Here is a 21,723-nt window from a genome sequence, read left to right as displayed (position 1 = left end):
GTTGGCAAGGTGCCCATGCTGCTATAAAAGGGGGGCAGTTCCCCTGTGACTTCCAAATGCAAAGAGAACCTGCAAAGCCCGCTCTCCTGCCTGACTCCTTTCTAGCCAACTCAGAACGCCTGAGGACAGGCAGCCTCTGAGCTTCCTTAGGGGCCAGCAGAAGCCTGCCAAGGAGCTCAGACTTCACTGCTCATTGGGTCCAATCCTCGCACACAGGGGGTGGGATAAAGGGAAGAAGGACCCAGGCACGGACGCCAGGGATTGCTCTCCCAGCTGGAGCAGACTCCCCTCCTCCCAGTTGCAGCATGACTCTGTGGAACGGCGTGCTGCCCTTCTACCCTCAGCCTCGGTATGCCGCCAGCTTCAGCGTCCCACTACTCATCGTTATTCTGGTGTTCTTGGCCTTAGCCACCAGCTTTCTACTCATCTTGCCCGGGATTCGTGGCCACTCGGTAAGGAGATGCTAGAAATTCTGGTCTGGGGGTGGAGGGCATCATGGGCAGCTTGTCTCTGGACCTTGTGGCAAGGCCCTTCATGAATAGCCAAAACTGAAACACTGAACCAGAGAAGCACAGGTGGAGCACACCCAGAATTTGGGTCCAGGAAGAACCCCTTCCCAAGAACAGGGAGAGATCCATACAAGACATCCTAGAGACTGATCCCAGCTAGATCATTCAGGAGGCTGCTGCAGTGAGAGGGAGTGCCCAGTCTAGTAATCTTGGGCCAATTTTGGTCTTCACAGGCTGCAGGGGTCTCCTGCCTTTCCCCAGACTGCATCTCCACTCCCATCCCACTCCTGTCTTGACCTCCAGGTGGTGATCTTCCGCCCAAGAGGACAAAAACCGGCCGCTCAGACTGCTGTGTTTTGCCTGTGCACTGGGTTGAGATGTGTGTGGGTGCTCCTCATCCTAAAGACTCAGAGATTCCTGCACAGGATTTGAAGTTATAGCAAATTGGGCACTTTTTCTTAATTTTCTCCTCTCCCAGAACCTAAGTTCTCTGTTTTGAGAGTCCAGTAGGACCTGACTTATCTTGGTTTTCTGGGAAGCCTGGCACATCTAAGAATATCTAAGAGGTTGTGTTCCCACATCCTCTACTTGATGACCAGACCCTGAGGCCTCCCTCTCCTGAGGGAGGTGACCCCTGCCTGCCTAGCACTTCTGAACTTAATGAGCCTCATCACAGCAGTGACTGGAGCAGTAGGTGGGACCAGGGCTAGGAGCCAGATAGCTGGAGAGGAAAGGGAGTGAAGGTGATGGGAAAGCACCAGGTTGAGACAACCCAGTTGCAAGGTGAACTGGGAAATGGGGTGGGGTGGCAGAAACACAGATGTCAGGAAACATTAGAAATGCTAGTGGTTCGGAGGGACTTGGACAACTTGACTTCAGCTTTTAAAGGTCAGGAATGTAATTGGGAAAAGCAAACTGGGCAAGAGAAGGAAGTTGCACGGGCAATAAAGGCCCTGGGTGGCATGGGGTCAAGGGAGGCCTTGGGGACTCTGGTTGGGCAGTACCCAGACCTGACCAGGTGCCTGTCCCTGCAGCGCTGGTTCTGGTTGGTGAGAGTTCTCCTCAGCCTGTTCATAGGCGCAGAAATTGTGGGTGAGTGTGTGATGCAGCGGATGGGAAGAGGACCTGGGGTGAGGAAGGAGGTGGCCAGAGGGTGCCTGGGAAACTGGAGCACAGGGGTTGGGTTCCTGATCCCTCTTACCATTCTCTTTCTAGTGGGCACGCTCTAGTGACCACTCTTCTGCCCTTGCCATGTGTACCGTATTGTACTCCTAGACCTCTCCTCTCTCTCTACAGTGTCCCACCTCCCATCACTACCCTTCCAATTCCATCCCCCCCATCTTCCGCCTAAGCCTTCCCCTCCCCCACGGTGTGCCTCTCCCCACAGCGGTGCACTTCAGCGCAGAATGGACCGTGGGCGAAGTTAGCAGCAATACATCTTACAAGGCCTTCAGTGTGGCACGTGTCCAAGCCCACCTCGGTCTGCACGTGGGCCTGGAGGGTGTGAATATCACACTCACAGGTGAGGGGTCTGTGTCGAAGTGATCTGGGGTTTGCGGAGACCATGGTTGGGGGGAGTGTGGAAGGGGCAGCTGGAGGACCTCACAGATCCCGCAAGCTCAAATAGCTTTTGGTCCTCATTGATTTATGTTTTCTCCAACCGCTGCCAAACCCATTTCTCTCGGATCCTCTCTTTCCTGTCTGAATCCATTTATTGCCGGGTCCTGGCTGTAAGCAACCCGGTGACCCCGCCGCTCTCCGCAGGGAATCCGGTACAGCAGCTGAATGAGACCATCGACTACAACGAGCAGTTCATCTGGCGTATGGGCGAAAACTATGCGGCGGCGTATGCGAAGGCTCTGGAGAAGGGGCTGCCGGACCCAGTTCTCTACTTGGCGGAGAAGTTCACTCCCAGAAGCCCCTGCGGGGTTTACCGCCAATATCGCCTAGCCGGACACTACGCCTCCGCCACATTGTGGTGAGCGCTTAGAGAAGGCAATTTACGTGTGTGCGGGAGTGGGGGTGGGGCTGTGAGCCGGAGAATGTGAGGTACAGTTACAGTCTGACGGGCTTGGGGTGAGAATTACCGCCTCGTGGGTGGATGGTTACGAGGTCTCTACAACCACCGGAATCCGACGAGACAGCAGCTGAGACCCTCCTACTCCCCCCGGGAGGGTTTCCCTGCGCCTCCACCATCCCAGCCCCCGGCTTTCGCTCTGGGGAAGGGATGTAGAGGAAACGAGCCTGTGGGAACACGGCTTACAGCGCGGATGGGGCCCTCTCCGCAGGACGGCGTTCTGCTTCTGGCTCCTCTCCAACCTGCTGCTTTCCATGCCGGTCCCGCATTATGGAGGCCTGGCTCTCCTCATCACCGGCGCCTTCGCCCTCTTCTCTGTCTTCGCCTTCGCCTCTATCTCCAGCGTGCCTCTTTGCCAGCTCCGCCTCGGCTCCTCCGAACTCACCACTCACTACGGTGCTGCCTTTTGGATCACGCTGGCCACCGGTGAGGACCGAGAGAACTGCCCCGGTGCCGGGGCGGGGTGGAGGGTGGGGTTTTATATCGGTGTGCGCTTTCCACTTTGCATAATGAGTTCACATATATGATCTAATTTGCCCCTCTCAATAGTTTGTAGAGGCAGGCACTGTTATGCCTGTTCTTCAGGCCAGAGGAAGGGAGTTCGGAAGGGTTCGATATCTTGCCCCAAGGGAGCGTGCGAACTCGTGTAGCATGTATTCCATATTAGAGGTCTTTTTGTGGTGTGTGTGTCAGGAGGAAATGCAGATGCCTCTAATAGATGGAGACGGGGGAGGGGGGCGGGTTCTGGAGTTCTGACCGCCCCATTGACCCCCAACTGCGCCCCCGCAGGCATCCTGTGCCTCCTCCTCGGAGCAGCGGTGGTGAGTCTCCACTACGCTCGACCCAGCGCTCTTCGCACGTTCTTAGAGGGAAGTATCAAGGACTGCGATAGTCAGGCAAAAGGTAGCTCGCCTCTCATCCTCAACAACCCACTGCATAAGCAGTCCGGGACCTCGGACTTAACCATCAGTACTAACCTGTGAAAAAGGACTCAACCTCGGACTCCTACTCTGCCTCCTTCCCCTCTCCCGGGAGACCGGGGAGCAGTGCCGCCTGGCCTTGGCCCAGGGAGCTCGAGGAGGGCACTGTGCTGAGGGCGTGGTGAGAAAGGCCGGGTGGCCCCAGATGTGCTGCCTGCACCTGGGAAAGAGTCCCCCAAGGTTTGCTGTAAATACATTCTTTCTCTTTAAAAACAAACAAACAAAAACAGTTCCCCATTATTTTCCATGGCTTTTCAAAGCTCTTGGGGGATACGAGCTCTGGAGAGACTTCCCTGGGCGGGAGGCAGCCTAGTACACTCTTGCTCTGCCTTGCCACCGATGTCAGTTCTGTTTGAAGAAGGCAGAGTAACCCCGGAAAAGCTCTGGAAAAGGGTGCCCTCTAGTGAGCTCAGAGCAGAATTGGTAGAAGCCACATCTTCCTGAGTTCCCCAAGTGGCTCTAGGTAGGTAGCAGTGACCAGGTAGGTCATCCCCCCACTGGGCCAGTGGGATCCTCCTCTGCTGGCCCACCTGAGTACGCTAGGAAGAAATGGCATTTTGGAGTTTATTCACTAACTTCAGTTTATTCACTAAAGGGGTGGTGTCTGAGGGCCAAGGTAGTTGTCAGCAAGGCATAAAGATGTAATCCTGGGATTTTTTTAGGTCTTTGGCAAATCCTACAATACACTCCTATTTGACAAGTTTGAGAACTGAAGCTCAGAGAATGTGGCACAATCAGTTAATATTAGATCTGGGCCAAGAAGTTTACTTCTCCCTTGCAGTGCTTTTATTCCACCAAGAGATCACACAAGCTGGGGAAGTAAAGGAAGAACAAAAGAGACCCAGGAAAAGGGAAAATGAGGTGCAGAGGAATGAGAGGGACCATAGGAGAATCACATTGTAACCTCCCACACACATAAGTCATTATGTAGGTGAAGCTGGGTTTCAGTAAATGGCACCTCGAAGAGGCAAAGTACCAAAGGAGGGCAGAGTTGCTTGCTGTGCAGAAACAGGGGCAGCCTCTGCTTGGTCTTATCATGACAACAGGGTTTATGGGGCAGTCCCAATGTCTGTTCAGCACCTTAGGGCTTTTTGTTCTTTCTTTCTTCTTCTTTTTTTTTTTTTTTTTCCCCCCCTGTACTGCACCCACAGCATGTGGGAGTTCCCAGGCCAGGGATCAAAACCCATGCTGCAGTTGTGACCTGTGCAGCACCTGCGACAATGCCAGATCCTTAATCTGCTGCACCACATGGGAACTTCCTTGTTTTGTTTTTTAATATCAATAGGTAGAGCCTCTTTTTCTACTCCACCTACAGATTGGGGCAGAGAGGCTGATACAACCCATCCTGTGGGCAGTTCTGGTGGTTTTATGGGGCAAAGTCTGAAGCCAGACTGGCAGTCCAGGTAGCCACCAGGAAGAGGAACCTCACAGGGCACAATCAGGATCTTCACAAGGTACCTCAGAGGAAGCCTCTGACAGAGGAATGTCCTGGGGCTCAGGACTCTCAGCTGTGGACCGATAGCGAGGGCTCAGGAGTCCCCCTTCCTCAGGATTCCTCTCCAGCACAGGTTCCTCCCCCACACTCTGGCTGAAGAAAGCCTTCAGCCTGTGGGGCTGCATCCTATGCGCTACCACCATGGCCAGGCCCAGCAGCACACAAAGCAGTCCTGGGGATGAGGCAACGAATATTGGGCTTTAGTGAGAGTAACACCCTCCCAAGAACATCTTAAGAGCATCAGGACACCTCTTAAGGGAGGCCTAGTGTCTCTGCTTCAGGGAAACTTAGGCTCTGAGAGGTGACTGGCTTAGGGTCATAAGGCTGGTGTGGCTCTGCTGTTCTGAGTTTTTGGATGCCAAACCCAGTGCTCCTTCAGCTACTTCGGGGGCGGGGGTGGGGACAGAATTCTGGAAACCTAGAAACCCTGCGGGAAAAGCAGGACACAGAGAAAGAGATGTAGGAAAGGGTACGAGGAGGCAGACACCGTGGGACAGGATAGGAAACTAAAACTGCAGGGCAACTTAAGGCTATGTGAGTTAGGGACAAAGAAGGGTTCTAGAAATGGGGGACACAGAGAAGAATGGGTGAAGAGAGAGGGGACATGAGATCAGAAGATTTGGAAAAGAGCTGAGTGAAGAAAGAGGGGTCAAGGAACATGGCAGAGATGGAGATAAGACACAGGGAAGTAGGCCTATATGAGGAGGGAAGGGCCATGGACCTAAGGAAGGGAAACCAGGAGATAAGGGATATGATAGGGAGGGGGCTCTATAGAGAGGAAAGATATCCCAGTCCCCAGAGGCAGACCCTCAGCCCCACTGACATAATTGGTCTGACCCTGAGCCTTCCATTGCCTGTCTGTAGGACTGGGCCTCACCTGTGGTCAACGTGATCCAGAAGGCAGGCCCATGATGAGTGTGCAACATAGCAGTGCCCAGGTGCAGAGGACAGGGTGGGGTGAGTGACGTTGCCATGAAGAAGAATAGCAGCCCCAACAGTTGGAAGATGCCTGTGGCCAGCAGCATGTGGCCACCGTAGATCAGCACGGGCATGGAGAACATCACATTAGCCAGCAGCCAGCAGAGGAATGCCACCCTGGAGGGCCAGGACCTGGTGAAGGCTGGCCCAGGCACCTCTACCTGGGGTGAACTTCTACCCAGAGGGTCCCAGGTAGAGGCTCAGGGACCCAGGAATACCCCAAAGAGATGAAGTAGAGATTCCTGGCATGGGCTTCCCAACCAAGCACCATGGTGGCTGGTGCCAGACTGTCCCACCAGGGAGCTCCTCATGAGTGGAGAGAGATAGGTAGACACCCCATTCCTGGATCTAGGCCAGCAGGGCCTCCATCCCACCCTCACCATAGTGTGGCCGAGGTGTAATGTCCTGCCAGGCGGTACTGGCCATGCAGTCCACATGGGCTGTTTCGGGTGAACTTCTCAGCCAGGTAGAGTACAGGGTCTGGCAGCCCCTTCTCCAGTGCCTGTGCATACTCCTCAGCATAGTTCTCGCCCAGGTGCCAGGTGAACTCCTCATTGTAGTTGATGGTCTCATTCAGCTGCTGCACTGGGTTCCCTGGGGAATGGAGCAGCTGTGCTCAGCAGGGACCCAAGGGCCAGAGTGGGTATTTATCTGGGTAAAGGCTTGCCACAGTGGGCAAGAGGGACAGGTGCTGGTCTCAAATAAGAGAAGGCATTTGAGAATTTCCCTTCCCACCTTCCCACCATCCCTTCCTCATCCTATACCTCTTTAGACCACCCCAAACCTAGATCTCAAGGACACAGAGCACCATTCCCCTCCCTCAAATACAAAAGCTATCCCTCACCTGTGAGTGTGATGTTGACTCCTCCCAGCCCGATCTGAAGCCCAACATTGGCACTGATCCATTCAGAACTGAAGGCCTTGTATGACATGTTGGTGCTGACCTGGCCCACAGACCACTCAGAACTGAAATTCATGGCTGGAGTTGGGGAATTGGACATAGAGGTTTTCAGGGACATAGGGGTCTGGACATTGCTGTATTAGAGGGAGAGCTACAAGGGGACCATTTCTGTTTTATTCATAATTATATCATTAGCTAGACTGGGACCTGACTTACAGTAAATCTGCCAATAATATGTATGAGATGAATAAATGAATAAATGAGTGAAAATCCAAGATCTCCCCTGACTGTACTCCTCTTACCCCTTCCCTCCTTCCTCCCCACCTCCACACCTCTGCCAATTAAAGAGAGCTATTCATGCGGCTGGGGGAGGAAACATTAACATTAAAAAAACTGCTGGGCAAACACAGCTTTAACCTAGAGATTTTCTGTTTTTCCTACTGCCTAATCCTCAAAGCAAAGCAAGTAGCCTTCCACCATTCTCTCCCTCCAGCCTCCAGAGACTCTCTCCCCACAGACACTCATTTTGACTTGCTTTCCTCTGAATAAAAATTTTAGGAAGGTTGAAGAAATGTAAGCAGCATGGTTTCCTGGGCCTGCACCTCTCAGGGCAAGTGCAAGAGTGAGAGGATTAGACCACAGAGAGGGAGGTATGGGGGCCAGTGTCTGGAAGCCCACCCTGAAGCAGAGGCTGCTGCCACGGGAAAACCCATGAAAAGAAGAGGCCGCTGCAGGGAACTAGACAGGATAGAGGCAGCTGTCCACATCAGCTGCACTTCACACTCACCCAGGATCACAGCTCCAATGAATAAGCTGGTCACCACCCGCAGCATCCAGAACAGCCTCTGAGTCACAGGGTGGGTGGGTTTAGGATGGAGCACCCTCCTTCCAAGTCTGCCTTTTCTTTCCAGACTTGGGGAGGGTGTTCTAAAACTGAGGTCACTTAGTCAATTGAGATCAGAGTGACTGACACATCATATGTTCTCAATATTTTGTTGAATCAACAAATAGGGAGCTCTCTGCTGAGAGAGTGGGTAATACTTTTCAGGACTAGAATCTTTTTCCTAAAACTGGTTGTAACCAGAAAGTCCGGCCCCCTCCCTTCGAGGCCAAGGTCTCTGTGGGGCTGAGGTCTCTGGGGTTTGTTTTGTTTCTCACCATCTTGCCCCGAATGCCTGGCAGGAGGATGATGAAAGTGACCAGTGAAGTCAGAAAGATGGCGATGATGACGGCCAAGCTGGTGTCCATTGGGAAGGTCGGCTTGCGGCCAGTGTAGAAAGGGAAGGTGTGTCCAAAAGCAGCCATTTTGGTGGGGTTGTTCAGTGGGAGGTGGAAGCTGTACAACAACAATAGGTGTTTATTGAGTGGCCTCTACGTGCCAGGCACTATTCTCCATGCTGGAGCAGCAGAGAATAAACCAGACCCCTCTTCTCCAGAGCTCACCAGACTCCACTGTTACTGCCGTTCCACTACCCCTCAGCCATCACCTCTCCATGCATGTTTTAGCTGTGGGTGAATGAGGGTTTTGGCAATCAGTCTCTGTCGCCTGCTGCTCCCTTCCTAACCCCCAGGTCCCATACATCAGTGCCACCACTACCCTTGAGGCTCTTCTGCTTCCTCTGGGACGGTCTTAAGAAATATAATTCTCTTTCATTTCCCTCAGGCCTCCAGCATAAACAGAAGGTCACAGAACATAAAAAGAACTATATTTACTATCAAGGGAAGGCCTAAGGCTAAAAAATGGTACAGATTACAAAAAGATTGGCTTTCTTCCTCAGTCCCCAAAGGAACAAAGGCCAGACAGCTTTGCTAAGTATATAATCCAACTACATCATCAGGGGGCTGATTCCAAGACCTAGCACTGCCCACACTGGTCTGACCAGCTTTCTGGAGCTCTTGGCTTCTGCTCTGGCAACTCCAGAACAATCAAGCTGAACTGAGTTCACCTCAACAAGCACTGAAGGAGACTGCCCTTCACCAGGCTGGGTCCAGAGGTCCTTCTACCCCACACATCATCAACAGTGGCTTTCCTCCTTGATTTAAATTCCCAGGCTTAATTTCAGCTCAAACCCTGCTAAGCTCTTTTCTGTCCATCCTCTGTTCTCAGACCCAGTTTAGCTCTAGTTTGTCCCTTTGCAGACAGGCTATGGGGAAAATAGGACCTGAATTTACTGTGTTTTTTTAAATCCAGACTGGATTGCAAGACATGCTATTATTTTATATACCCCAAAGAAAGAAAGAGAGATGGGAGTTCCTGTTGTAGCTCAGTGGTAAGGAACCCATGAGAACATGGGTTGGGAACTCCATATGCAGGGATTGGCCTTAAAAAAAAAAAAAAAAAAGGAGAGAGAGAGAGAATCATTATCAATTAAACCATGACAGCCATTGTTGGTAAGATATACTGCAATTTCAGAGATGTTAAAATGTGGAGGAAAAAAAAAGTGCATCTTATAATCAATGAACCTAGCTCCGCTCATTTCCCTGTGTATGATCTGGGGCCTTGGTACCCAGGAAGCTCCATAATTTAGTCTGACCAGGTAGTATCTTATTAAGTGATACAGTGAAAGAATAAGCTTGGGAGTTAAGCAGGTCTGTATTTAAATTCTGCCTTTGCCCCTTGCAAGTTACCTGACCTCAAGCATAGACTTTTAAAAATAGGGATGATGATGATGATGCTTGCCTCATAGGGTCATTGTGAGTATGAAACAAGATTGTGTCTGTAAAATGTTAAGTATAGTACCTGGAACAGAATACTTTTAATAAGTGTAAGCTTCAAGTTTGGGAAAGAGGGGCCATTTCATTACTCCATTTTTCTCTTTCTCCAATCCTTCTTGGAGGGAACGCTGGGCTGGAATCAGTTCTGGTTCTAATCCTAGCTCTTCATATACTGATTTTATAACTGGACAGACAAATAACAACCTCCTTGGTTTCCTCATCTGCAATTGGATATGATGCTCTCCAGGATCCATTCTAGTTCTAACTTCTGTGATTCTCTATAATACACCATAGCTCCCAGCCTCTGCCTCTCCTTGGTTGGCTACCTCCTGGTACTATCTCTGATGGGGGGGTGGGGGGTGGGGGGAGTAGCATGGTACCGAGCAGAGACCCAGTTTAAACTTTTAATCCTATCTTTTGGGCAAGTCAAATAACTTCCACATCTCAGTTTTAACATGAAGTTTTGCTTTTTTTTCTTTTCTTTCTTTTCTTTTCTTTTTTTCTTTCCTCTCCCATCCCAGAGGAATCTCTTTTCCTGTTGGGCTCTGACCCCAGTCCTGCCTGCCTTCACCACTACCTTTCTTATCAGTTACCTGCCCCCCACTTTCTCTTGGTGACTTTTCAGTTTCTCTTTTTCTGCTGACTCCTTCTCTCAAAGATATGCCTACATTTCTGCCATCTTAAGAACTCAAAGAAAAGGGACTCTTTCTCTTGACCTTTTGGGTCCCCCGCAGTTACTCTCTTTTCCCATCCTCTCCCTTTCACAGCCAGACCTTTTGGAAGAATGGTCTATGTATTCCCACTGCCTTATCTCCTCAGCCCAAGGAAGCTGGCTTTCCCCCATCCCCAACTTCTCCAGTAGTTTACCAAAGTGCTAAATCTAAAGGAACTTTTCACTTGTCATCTTTCTTGACCTCTCTGTGGTATTTCCTCTTCCCTCAGCTTTCCTCCCTGGACCTCCATGATACCATGTCCTCCTGGGTCTTCTGCGTATGCCCCTCCCTCTTGTGGTTCCTTTGCTAGCCCTTCCTCCATGCTTAAATGCTTACGCTTTCCAGGATTTTATCCTGGTTCTCTTCTAACACTCTTCATGAATCCCTAGACAAGCTCGTACATTCCTGTGGCTGGTGTTTCTCAAATTTATGTCTCCACAGAGACCTCCTACCTGGGCTCCAAACAGAAAAGGGCCATTTATGGAGTTCCCGTCGTGGCACAGTGGTTAATGAATCTGACTAGGAACCATGAGGTTTCGGGTTCGGTCCCTGCGCTTGCTCAGTGGGTCAACGATCCGGCGTTGCCGTGAGCTGTGGTGTAGGTCGCAGACACGGCTGGGATCCCGCGTTGCTGTGGCTCTGGCGTAGGCCGGAGACTACAGCTCCGATTGGACCCCTAGCCTGGGAACCTCCATATGCCGCGGAAGCGGCCCAAGAAATAGCAAAAAGACAAAAAAAAAAAAAAAAAAAAAAAAAAAGAGCCATTTACTCTGTGGACAGTACATTTTTCACTTAGCTGTTCTACTGATGCCCACCCTGCTTTTTATTGTTTTCTTTGTCTCTTTGGCATCACCACCTCATCAATCAAATAAGCCAGAAAACTGGATCACCTTACCTCCTAAATACTTCTTGGAACTGTCCATGCATTTCTGTCCATACTGCCTCTGCCCTAATTCAACCTCATCCCATCTTGCCTGGTGCCAGCACAATTTTTCTGATAAGCCAATATAATCATTTCCTTTCTTTGCTCTGGGTTAAATCTAATTTCCTCACCATTACACACAAAATTCTTTGTGATCTGGTTCCCTCCAACCCCAACTCCCATCTCCATCTTTTGCACATACATATCTCCAGCCATACAAAACTTCAAGCCTCTCCCTGAATCTGGCATGCTCTTTCAAGTCTTCATGCCTTGTATATGCTAGTTCCACTGCCTGGAATGCTCTTCCTCCCTTGGCAAACTCCTCTTCACCCTTCAAGTCTCAGCTCGAATTACCTCCTTGGTAAAGATTCCTCTGACATCAGGCCAGGGTGGATGTTCCCTAATGTTTTGATTGCATTTTGAACATACCTCCACAATCACAATAATTACTTTGTACTCTCATTGTTTGAACATCTAGAACCTATTGGCTTCTAATATCCTTAAGGGCGAGAACTTTGTCTTTCCTTCTTTGCATCCATTGTATGTAGCATATACTTACTAATTAGTCTGTGGATGGAATGGATGAATATATGAATGAGTCCCTCCTTACTGGTGGCATTTCCATTCTGCAACATAAGAGGGAGCTATTCTCCCTCACTGTTTTATACCACACTCATTCAACATTAAACAAGTTTAGCCAATACAGGGCTAAGGACTGAGCAGGAAGAGATCTGACCAACCCTGTCAAATTTTAGTGCTTTCACAACATTTTCAGAAAGCTTCTTTCAATAGTTGGAATCTCTCAAGCATGAGTGTTTATGTTCAATTGAATCTGAAACATATATTTCAACCCTAGCTGAAGATGAATAAGAATTTGAGGATTATTTTATAAAATAAGTGACAGCAATACTTATTTTAAAGCAGATGTTTATTGGTCTAAGAATTTTTTTATTTATGATACCTAGACCGAGGCCATTGCAATTTTGATGGAAGGCCGTATTTTTTAGAAAAGGCTGTAAAATGTAGACTATTATGGTTAATAAGATAGGAAGATAAAGCAAGTTTGAATACATAGTATTCAAGTAAGAGTACATGTTATACGCTAGAATTTCAAAAATGAATATTTGCAATATAACCCAATAACAATGGTGTGAAATATTTTGGTCAGGGTCATGTATTAACACTACTCCTGCATTTATGTCAAAGAGAGGTTATAAAATATTTTATAGGAATGGCTCATCTCTATTAACATGGTACTTCAAAGAAATACTAACAAAAAGCTTTCTGTATCTTAAGTATAGAATAACAATGTTAACTTATTTCCAATTCTCCAAAATATTTATTAAAGATGACTAAAGCAAAAGTAAGAGTTGATGCTTCTCAAATTTATGTCTCCATATGGACCTCCTCCTTGGGCCTTGTTTAATTTTATCCTATTAAATTTAATGAATTAGGCCTTCTTTTATCTACATTGCCCAATTTAAAGTTAATTTTTGATGACCTGATCATAATTTGGTTTTAATTATTAAGCTAACAGGCCTCCTGCATGAAGAGGTGGCACTGAAAAGACACATCACCACGCCCAGCAATTCTGCTTTTCCCGTAAAGCTTGTAGTTTCCCTTGGGAACATCTCTGGTTTGCCAAGGAGGGTCTGACAGTAGAATTTCTTCTAATCTGAGAAAAATCTCATGTCAATCTTTACTCCACCACTTCTCCCCTAGCCGACTACCATGACTGTAATATTGACACAGGTATATATTAATATAAATAAACACAAGATACAGTCAGACATACACCTATATGTTCTTATAAACAAATATAGACACAAGAAGGAAGGAGTTCCAAGTAACATAGACATCTAGACACAAAAATCCTCCATCTGAGGCTCCTGTGACAAAATTGAGGTGCTTTCCCACTTGGGGGTCCTCCTTTCTCACCTGGCTGGAGACGTGAGGAACACCTTTTTCTCTTTCTGAATCCTCTTAAAATACTAAAGCATTTCTCATGCTCAGTTGTATTTCAGATAGTTACCCATTCTTTACTTACCACAAGATGAAATAGGGTTTCTGTGTGTGTATGAGGCATGGGCAAGAAATAAAGTTACAATCTCTAAGAAAATATAGCCTAGTACAAGCTCCGGACTTAAGCATTCAAAGTTCTTATGTGCTTTCTTAAGGCTCCATGGCTTCTCTGGTAACTTCACAGGCATTTCATTGGGAAGTCTTTCCCTGACTGTCTCTCGCTTCTTCTGAAACCCATAAAGATTACTAACTCTCTCCAAAGTGGGAGTGGGAGACATGCCTGGGGTCACTAAGAGCTCTGACTAGTGATGCATAGCTACCAGAATGTGATGATTTATTTCTCTGGTTGGGGTTGACCCCATACAAGTTTACAGCTCTGGATGCCTAAGGGGATCCTGTCCCAGGCTCTTTTCTCAAAGAAGGTGTGGGCATGTGTATGTATGCTTTTGCACCAAAGGAGAAGTGAAGAAATAGAACAAAATCTTAGAAGTTGGGTTGGGGAGTTCCCATTGTGGCTCAGCAGTAACAAATCTCACTAGTATCCATGAGGATGTGGGTTCAATATCTGGTCTTGCTCAGTGGGTTAAGGATCCAGTGTTGCTGTGAGCTGTGGTGTAGGTCACAGATGCGACTCTGATCCCTCATTGCTGTGGCTGTGGTGTAGGCCAGCAGCTACACCTCTGATTTGACCCCTAGCCTGAGAACTTCCATATGCCCCTGCTGTGGCCCTAAAAAGACGGAAAAAAAAAAAAAAAGTTGGGTGGGAGCTGGGGTGGGTAAGCCCAGGGATGCTGAATCATGTCAGCCAAAACTATCTAAACTCCAGTTAAACCAAGAAAAAGATTTGTCTGTAAACCTTTTGGCTTTATTAAGTTTTTTCTTGTTGTTTTGTTTATTTGCTGCCTCTTCTTAATTTCTCATGGAACTTTCTCTTTGAACTCCCACTTGATCTGAATTTGATCTGGGCAGAGGCTGGGAGTGGTCCCCTAGGGCCAGGGCAGGGGCAGCATTTCAAGGCCCTCCCCAAAACCCAACCCAACCTCACTGACCCCAGCAGCCCCACCCCAGCCGCTCAAACTCGGACTACTGTTTTCCTACCTTCGACTCTTCTAAACAACGCGTGCCTAGCAGTCCCGCGCCACTTGCCTCTTCCTGATGGAACCTCACACGCAGCACTTCTAGGGGTGGGATAAAGAAGGAACAAGGTTGGACATTCTGTCACCAAAACCGCACACCCTCTCTCTTGGTGGGCTCCCTTCCAATCCCTACTCTTCTTCTAATTCACTTAAATACTAATCTATGACCAGACAAACCGGGTCCGGGTGCTTCCCCACTCCACCTCAAGTCGCTCTCAATGTTCTCAGACCGCACCACAGGTTCTTAGGCGCTGTGCTTGTACTGGTCCGGGTCTGGACAGAGAAAGGGGACCGGTGCACGAGAACCATCTCCTCTGCAGTCATCCCTCCAGCCCCTCTTTCTCTTTGCCCCTTGCAGACCCCCGGGCAGTTCTGGCACAAACCTAGCAATGCAATCCGGCGGGGCGGTGGGCGGGGCTCGAGATCGGTGAGAACCCCAAGATCTCATAAAGAACTCCGGAGAAGGGTTTAACACGGACTTTTACAGGGTCTTAGGACCGATGCCTTGTTCGAATGCCTGGCTTGGGTTGCGGGCGTCTACCGATCCTTTTGGTCTTAAGATCCCAGATCTGCCCGTGTGGGGAGGATTTGGGGAGCGCCTCCTTCGCCCTCTCGCACCCTCTTCCTCTCTTCTGCCCTCTTTTCAGCCCCAGCAAACCTGTAGAAGCAGACTTGCCCTTTTCGCTGTCCACGCGGCCGCATTAGTCGACATCTACCCGATCTGAGTCCTTCGAGCTGGTGCCTTCTCACTGTGCGCGCGGCTTCCCCAGGCGCACCTCGGCGGTTCCCCCCGCGCGCCTGCTTCTATCCCCTTCCACCCCGCCCCGCCCAGCCCCGCCTAAGAACTGGGGCGCGCCTTCGCCTCTTCACCCCTGAGCCCGGCCCGCCCTGGCGCACAGAGCCGGAGACGGAGCTGGACCCGAGCAGGAGTCTCAGGTGGGAGCCAATCTGCTGTCGACATTTGAGAGATCAGGGTGGTCACAGGTCAGATTCGGAAGGGCCTCTCCAGCCCGCGGGGCCAGGCGCTGGGGGGTGGGCGGGCGGAGGGGGGGTGTTGACCACGGTGGCGAGTGCCCCAGTTCTGCCACGTTTTTGAGGGAAGAATTTCTTCTTACCCTCCTGACCCATCTGTTCTGAGCCTGAAGCTAAAATGAAACCCGTAAGGGCCTATCCTCTACTCCACCAAGGTTTTGGGAGGCTGGGTTCTTTGGGAACAGGGAATTTGGGGTGGCCTAGTTTGCTTGGGCCTAAGGGCTCTCTCTGGAGCTCCTCCTGGCACCAGCACATCGTGGGGGGGGGAGCTTTGAACATTTAGAGTGCAAGATTTCCCTTTCAGCACCCCCTCCCCTGAGGCCAAGTTGGAATACCTATGGCCTTGACTCATCTTTCCCCTTCCCCAAAGTCACACCACTCTATGACTTTAGGCTGGAAAAGCAGCCATGTGGAGCAAGAACCAGGCAGCCTATTTTCTCTCCTGGTTCTGCCAGTACCTGTGGTTTCACTGTTCTGTCATGAGGCTGTGCTTTCCTTTCAAGGTTGTTGGGAAGTTACAGAACTGGTGTTGCTGTGTAAATGGTTGTGGCTAGCCATCCAAAAGGAGTGGTTATTAAGCTTGTCCACCTTCCCCTTCAGATGGTCCCCACAGGCTGGCCTGAGTTCACTGCATGCTTTTTCCAGTTAAGTGGTACACTGGTGGCTGGGGCCAAGGATCCTGAAGACATAGTGGCAGTGAGGGAGGGACAAGACATTCTTGATCAGGGAAGGGCCACTGTGGCCACTTCAGCATGTCCACCATTATGGCTTCAACCATCCAAAGCCCTGCATTTCATGCACTATCAAAGGCCTACTTCTGGACGGTCTATGGGGGTGGAGGGGGTGGAATGCTCAGCTTTTGAATTATGACCGGGTCTAGTTTGTTTTTTTTTTTTTTTTTTTTTTTTCATTTCATAGGAGATGGCAAGTGAGAAGGAGATCTTCCTCTAGGTTCCCTCCTCTGTGACTAGACAACCTGTCCAGGAGTCCTGAGGGTTTGACTAGAGATGAGGCTTTCCCTGAGCTCCCACCTTCTTCTACTAGATAGTTTCCCAGCCTCTCCCTGTCCCCAGTCTCCATTACCTTTCAGAGGTCTTTGATGGCCTTAGGCACTCCTTGCACCACTCAGGAGTCCCAGCCTGAGTCCCCTGCTGCCTCTGTATCCCTGTCATCCCTAGGTGATTTGTTGGCTTAGAGTGAGAGCAGAAGGCCAGCACCAAACACATGAGCATGGCGGCTGCATCCTTTCTGAGTCCACCCAGAGAAGCCATGTTCCATCCCATCCTCTTTATATCACATTTACCTAATACCTGTCACTTTTCTTGCTTTGCCTTGAACCTCATTCTCACATTTAATTCTGGCCACCAGGCTAGGAAGTAGACCGTTCAGGCATGTTTACTCCTGTAGCCAGAATAGAAAATCAAGGCCCAGAAGAGATAAATGACTTCCCTAAGATCATGCTAGAGGACTGGCAGCAGCACAGTATCCTGGCCTCAACCCCGTGTTCTGGCCCCCAAGCAAGGATCTGCCCAAGGAGCACACATTGCAGGAAGCTGGGCCAAACAAGTTTCCAATTAATCCTAGAAGGTAAAGTCCAGGAAGGCAGGGATTTCTGTCTGCTTTGTTTGTCAATCTCCAGTGCCTAGATCAGTGCCCGCTATGTAGTGGGTGCTTATCAAAGGTTGAATGAATGAAAGATTTTTTGGAGACAGTGAGTCTCCTGCCATTCACTACACACTGTGGCCTTGGCCCAGCCCCATGCCTGGATTCACAGGGGTCTCCAGCGGCCTCATCCTGACTCTGAATGCTCAATGTTGAAGCTCATTCTTTCTGTCCTTTGTCTTTTTCTAGGGTCTCCATTTTAAGGTGTTCTAATACCTAAGCCCTATTAACATTTTCATCATGGGCTTCCGCTTGGCTCTGGCATGGACACTCCTGGTTGGGCCATGGATGCCCATGGGTGAGTACAGATTGGAGGAGAAGCATGGCTAGGGGCAGAGGAAACCAGCATCCTCTGGGATCCTCCAAGCACAGAAGCTGTGTCATATTCACCTCTGTATCCCTATTCCTCAGTTAACACAGCATGCTGCACAGAATGGGTGCTCATTTCAAGCGTGTGCACTAGATGGGTAGATAATGGAATGAAAAATTTCCCCAAATACACAGAATTAGAGAGCCTTCAGCTGCTGTGTCAGCACTTCCCTTTTTATTCCTTGTAATCTGGGGGCCCTTCCTTTCTCTCTCCTCTATCTTCTCTCTTTCTTCATAAAGTAAGGACCCCCAGGAGTTCCCATCGTGGCACAGTGGTTAACGAATCCAACTAGGAACCATGAGGTTGCGGGTTTGATCCCTGCCCTTGCTCAGTGGGTTAAGGATCCAGCGTTGCTGTGAACTGTGGTGTAGGTCGCAGACGCGGCTCGGATCCCACGTTGCTGTGGCTCTGGTGTAGGCCGGCGGCTACAGCTCCAATTAGACCCCTAGCCTGGGAACCTCCATGTGCCGCAGGAAGCGGCCCTAAAAAAGCAAAAAGACAATAAATAAGTAAGTAAGTAAATAAATAAATAAATAAATAGATAAATAAATAAAATAAAATAAGGACCCCTGACCTCATAGAGGAAAAAACTGATTAGACACACAAGATAGAAAAGGATCTTGAAATCAGATTGGACCCAAAGGAAGTCAACAATGTTTCTTTTTAGTTTTTTTTTTTTTTACTTTTTTTTATTTTGTCTTTTCAGGGCCATACCCATGCATATGGATGTTCCCAGGCTAGGGGTTGAATCAGAGCTACAGCTACCGGCCTAGCCACAGCCACAGCAATGCGGGATCTGAGCCATGTCTGCAACCTACACCACAGCTCCCAGCAACCCTGGATCCTTAACCCACTGAGCGAGGCCAGGGATCAAACCCCAAACCTCATGGTTCCTAGTCAGATTCGTTTCCGCAGCGCCACGACAGACAGGAACTCCAACAATGTTTTAAAGCAATATGATAAAAACAAAACCCAACAAAATCCTTGAGTTTCATCTTGTTACTTCAGATTTGGACAGCCTCTTACTAGAATCTGAGGCCACTGTCTAGAGTCTGGGTCTCTGAGGAGAAAACTGGGCTTAAGGTACCACAAATTAGGTTAAAAGAGCAAGTCCTTGATCATCAGGATGGGGATGCAAGAGGGGAAAGCAGAGATCTATGGAATGATCAGTCCTGGCTGGAGGCAATAGGATGGTGAGATGGCTCCTGCAGCTTCTCCCTGGCCAAAACTGCTCACATTCTCATTCCTCCCAGTCCTCTCCTTGCCTTGGCCTTGGAGTTCCCTTTTTTTCCCCCAGGTTTTGGCTCTTATTCCCAAGAAGCATTCTCCCCTATACCTTCCCCAAGAGGTGCCTTCCTTGTTCTGCCACCAGTTCATCTTATTTTAGAGATCACATGTATGTGGCTGCCCTCGTTCCTGCCCCAAGTCCTGGATCCTTAGTTCTTTGCTCCAACATCAGGCCCTGAGTCCTCTTCCCTCTCAGACCCCCTGATGAGTGTATGTAGGCACTCACAGGAGTACTCCTCTAGCATGGGGCAGGAAGGTAGCTCTGAGATCCTGTCCTCGATCTGAGGGGAGAGATAACTAGAGGGATGGGTCTTTCTGGCTGAGAGTCCTTTTCTTTGTTCTCTGAGGTAAGCAGAGAGGGAGCCTTAGCCCTATAGCCTCCTAGTTTGGGGAAAGGAATCTGGCTGGTCATCTGCTTTACTGACCAAAAGGACTCTTGCTCCATCTCTGATTGTGGATCATTCCTTCTGCTCCCACTGCCTGAGTTCATCCTTCAATAGCTGAGTGCTTCCTCCTAGACCCTAGTTTTTGGAGAATATAATAGGGTCAATAGGAGGAATTATATGGGGAACATGATGACTTGGAAGAGGAGGTGGCAAGGTTATCCACATGACCAGGCGGTCCCTGATCCCACCCAAGAAACTAGGGAAAAGACCAGAGCAGCAGCAGGCCTCAAAGCCATAGCCCATGGCTCATGCCCTTACTCTGGGCTCTGCTCAATAGGAAAGGGCCAAGCCCCTCTCCATACGGCCCCTGCCCAGGAATGAGTCACGGAATGACATGTCTTTCCTTGCCTAGGTGGAAGAGTGGCTGGTCCTTGCTCTGCATGATGTTTTAGGACTGGCAGTAGTTTCTGTCCTGCTGTGTCCCGCAGGGAGCAAAGGTGTGATGGCAGTAGGAAAGCTCCCTGCCCATCACCACTGTTCTCCTCCACCCTCCTCTTCCTCTTTGAGGCCACTTATCAGCACACACTGGCTACCACTGCTTTAGTGCTCCTGGCCATATTTTCCTCACTGAGTAGCCTTAAAAATTGAGCTTGAGTTTGGGCATCACTTTGTCCTGGGTGATCTCCCTTTATACCCTACTTCCCACACTGTGCTGGTTGTCCACTTTCTGCTGCTCCAAGTGCCAGCCCCACAAGACCCATATCCTGCAGGCCTGCCTGTGCTCTCATGTACTGACTTATTCAAACTGCCCCTTCCCTCTGTTCTCGCACAGGAGCTCGGAACTCCATTTCATGGGAGGTGCAGCGATTTGATGGGTGGTACAACAACCTCATGGAGCACAAGTGGGGCAGCAAAGGTAAGTGAGAGCCAAGTGGAGACAGAGCCCCAGGATCAGGGTGGTATCCACTGCTAAGGGCCAAGGGCTGGCAGGTATCAGCAAAGGCTCACCTGTTCCTAAGTTTTAGGATCTGTGATATGGAGAGAGCCTGGGAGAGAGGTCAGGGGGGCCTCCCTGAGGGTTCATCCTTGTCCTTGCCCCTGCTTCTCTAGGCTCTCGGCTGCAGCGCCTGGTTCCAGCCAGCTATGCAGATGGTGTGTACCAGCCCTTGGGAGAGCCCCACCTGCCCAACCCCCGAGACCTTAGCAACACCGCCATGAGGGGCCCTGCAGGGCAGGCCTCCCTGAGAAACCGCACAGTGCTGGGGGTCTTCTTTGGTAAGGGACTCAACCTCTGGGGAAAGGAGGCCAGTAGGACTAGCTGGACACCTCTGGGTCCGAGGGGGGAGTCAGGGAGTGAGAGAGAGAAGTGATGGAGGGTCTGAGGGAGGGATTGAGAAATGCAAGGGGAGGCAATGGGTTGGGGTAGGTGTGGGAGCAGGGAGAGAATGTCTGGTTAGGGGAGACAGGGATCTGCCCCCACCTTGAGCCGTTGATGGGAGTGGGGATAGAGGAGCATGGAAATAATCTGGTAGGGACTCTTGGTGGGACTCTGTTCTCACTCTGCCCCTGGGGCTCCTAGGACAGGTTCAGGGCAAGGTTCTGATTCTGGTAATACCACTTGGGGTGAGCTGGCAAAATGGGAGCCACCCTGACCACAGTGACTGACTCCTGCTGGCCATCCATGGTGCCACACTTGCTTTCCAGGGTCCCACTGGAAGCCTCTAGGAAGGCTGTTCCCAGCTGCATGTCAGAGCAGGTGCTGCCAGCCCTATTGCCTAGGCACCCTCACTGGGCACCTCCCAGTTACTGACAATGAAAACAGTTTGGACAGAGGTTTGGGAAGGGGTGGGGAGGTCAAGGCTTAGACTTGCCCATAATGGCTGTTGAGGCTTTTGAAGCTTCAAGGAAGGGGTGAGAGGGTCAAATACATGGCTGAGTGGCCCTACCACGCCCTCCCCTGTTGCGGGCAGGCTACCACGTGCTCTCGGACCTGGTGAGCATTGAAAAGCCTGGCTGCCCAGCCGAGTTCCTCAACATCCACATCCCGCCCGGAGACCCCGTGTTCGACCCGCACAAGAGCGGGGACGTGGTGCTGCCCTTCCAGAGGAGCCGCTGGGATCCCAACACCGGACAGAGCCCCAGCAACCCCCGGGACCTGGTGAGCAGGGCAGGCGGCAGGGCCGAGGGACCGGACCCGAGGCAGGTGGGGAGAGGCTCCCACCCGCGCCCGACCCTCGCCCTCCCTGACCCGCCTCGACCATCCGACCCCCGGCTCAGCCCCCACCTCCGCTCCCGCCGTCCCCTCAGACCAACGAGGTGACGGGCTGGCTGGACGGCAGCGCCATCTATGGCTCCTCGCACTCCTGGAGCGACGAGCTGCGGAGCTTCTCCGGCGGGCAGCTGGCGTCGGGGCCCGACCCCGCCTTCCCCCGCCAGGCGCAGGACCCGCTCTTCATGTGGACGCCGCCCGACCCTGCCACAGGGCAGCGCGGACCGCAGGGGCTGTACGGTGAGGCCGGGCGGGGACGCGGGCCGGGG

At 50.5% G+C, this 21,723-nt stretch overlaps 3 protein-coding genes across 4 annotated transcripts in view; 2 read left to right on the top strand and 1 right to left on the bottom strand.

The window, feature by feature from the left end:
* DUOXA2 (dual oxidase maturation factor 2) lies at positions 55 to 3,783 on the top strand. The gene is made up of 6 exons (NM_001243550.1): positions 55 to 452; positions 1,544 to 1,601; positions 1,897 to 2,031; positions 2,274 to 2,487; positions 2,798 to 3,012; positions 3,376 to 3,783. The coding sequence occupies exons 1-6, from the start codon at positions 306 to 308 to the stop codon at positions 3,567 to 3,569; spliced, it is 963 nt and encodes a 320-aa protein (NP_001230479.1). The 5' UTR covers positions 55 to 305; the 3' UTR covers positions 3,570 to 3,783.
* DUOXA1 (dual oxidase maturation factor 1) lies at positions 4,678 to 15,272 on the bottom strand. Of its 2 annotated transcripts, none has more exons than NM_001243551.1 (8): positions 15,125 to 15,272; positions 14,411 to 14,490; positions 8,099 to 8,276; positions 7,728 to 7,785; positions 6,884 to 7,018; positions 6,420 to 6,633; positions 5,939 to 6,156; positions 4,678 to 5,233 (listed from the first exon to the last, which is right to left on the bottom strand). In NM_001243551.1, exons 3-8 carry the CDS (start codon positions 8,243 to 8,245, stop codon positions 4,992 to 4,994), a joined length of 1,014 nt encoding a protein of 337 aa, NP_001230480.1. In that variant the 5' UTR covers positions 8,246 to 8,276; positions 14,411 to 14,490; positions 15,125 to 15,272; the 3' UTR covers positions 4,678 to 4,991. The 2 variants fall into 2 exon arrangements, with proteins under 2 accessions (NP_001230480.1, XP_020935020.1); XM_021079361.1 differs by having other exon boundaries at positions 4,977 to 5,233; positions 15,107 to 15,236.
* DUOX1 (dual oxidase 1) overlaps positions 17,330 to 21,723 on the top strand; it is a 30,552-nt gene continuing 26,158 nt past the window's right edge. The window contains 5 exon segments of the mRNA NM_214096.2: positions 17,330 to 17,440; positions 20,018 to 20,101; positions 20,296 to 20,460; positions 21,156 to 21,343; positions 21,493 to 21,694. Coding sequence (NP_999261.1) covers positions 17,383 to 17,440; positions 20,018 to 20,101; positions 20,296 to 20,460; positions 21,156 to 21,343; positions 21,493 to 21,694 — 697 coding nt within the window. The 5' untranslated portion in view covers positions 17,330 to 17,382.

The sequence above is a fragment of the Sus scrofa genome, chromosome 1 (assembly GCF_000003025.6).
Source record: "Sus scrofa isolate TJ Tabasco breed Duroc chromosome 1, Sscrofa11.1, whole genome shotgun sequence".
Taxonomy (NCBI): domain Eukaryota; kingdom Metazoa; phylum Chordata; class Mammalia; order Artiodactyla; family Suidae; genus Sus; species Sus scrofa.
Note: the sequence above shows the minus strand (reverse complement) of the source record. Positions and strands in the feature narration are given on the sequence as shown.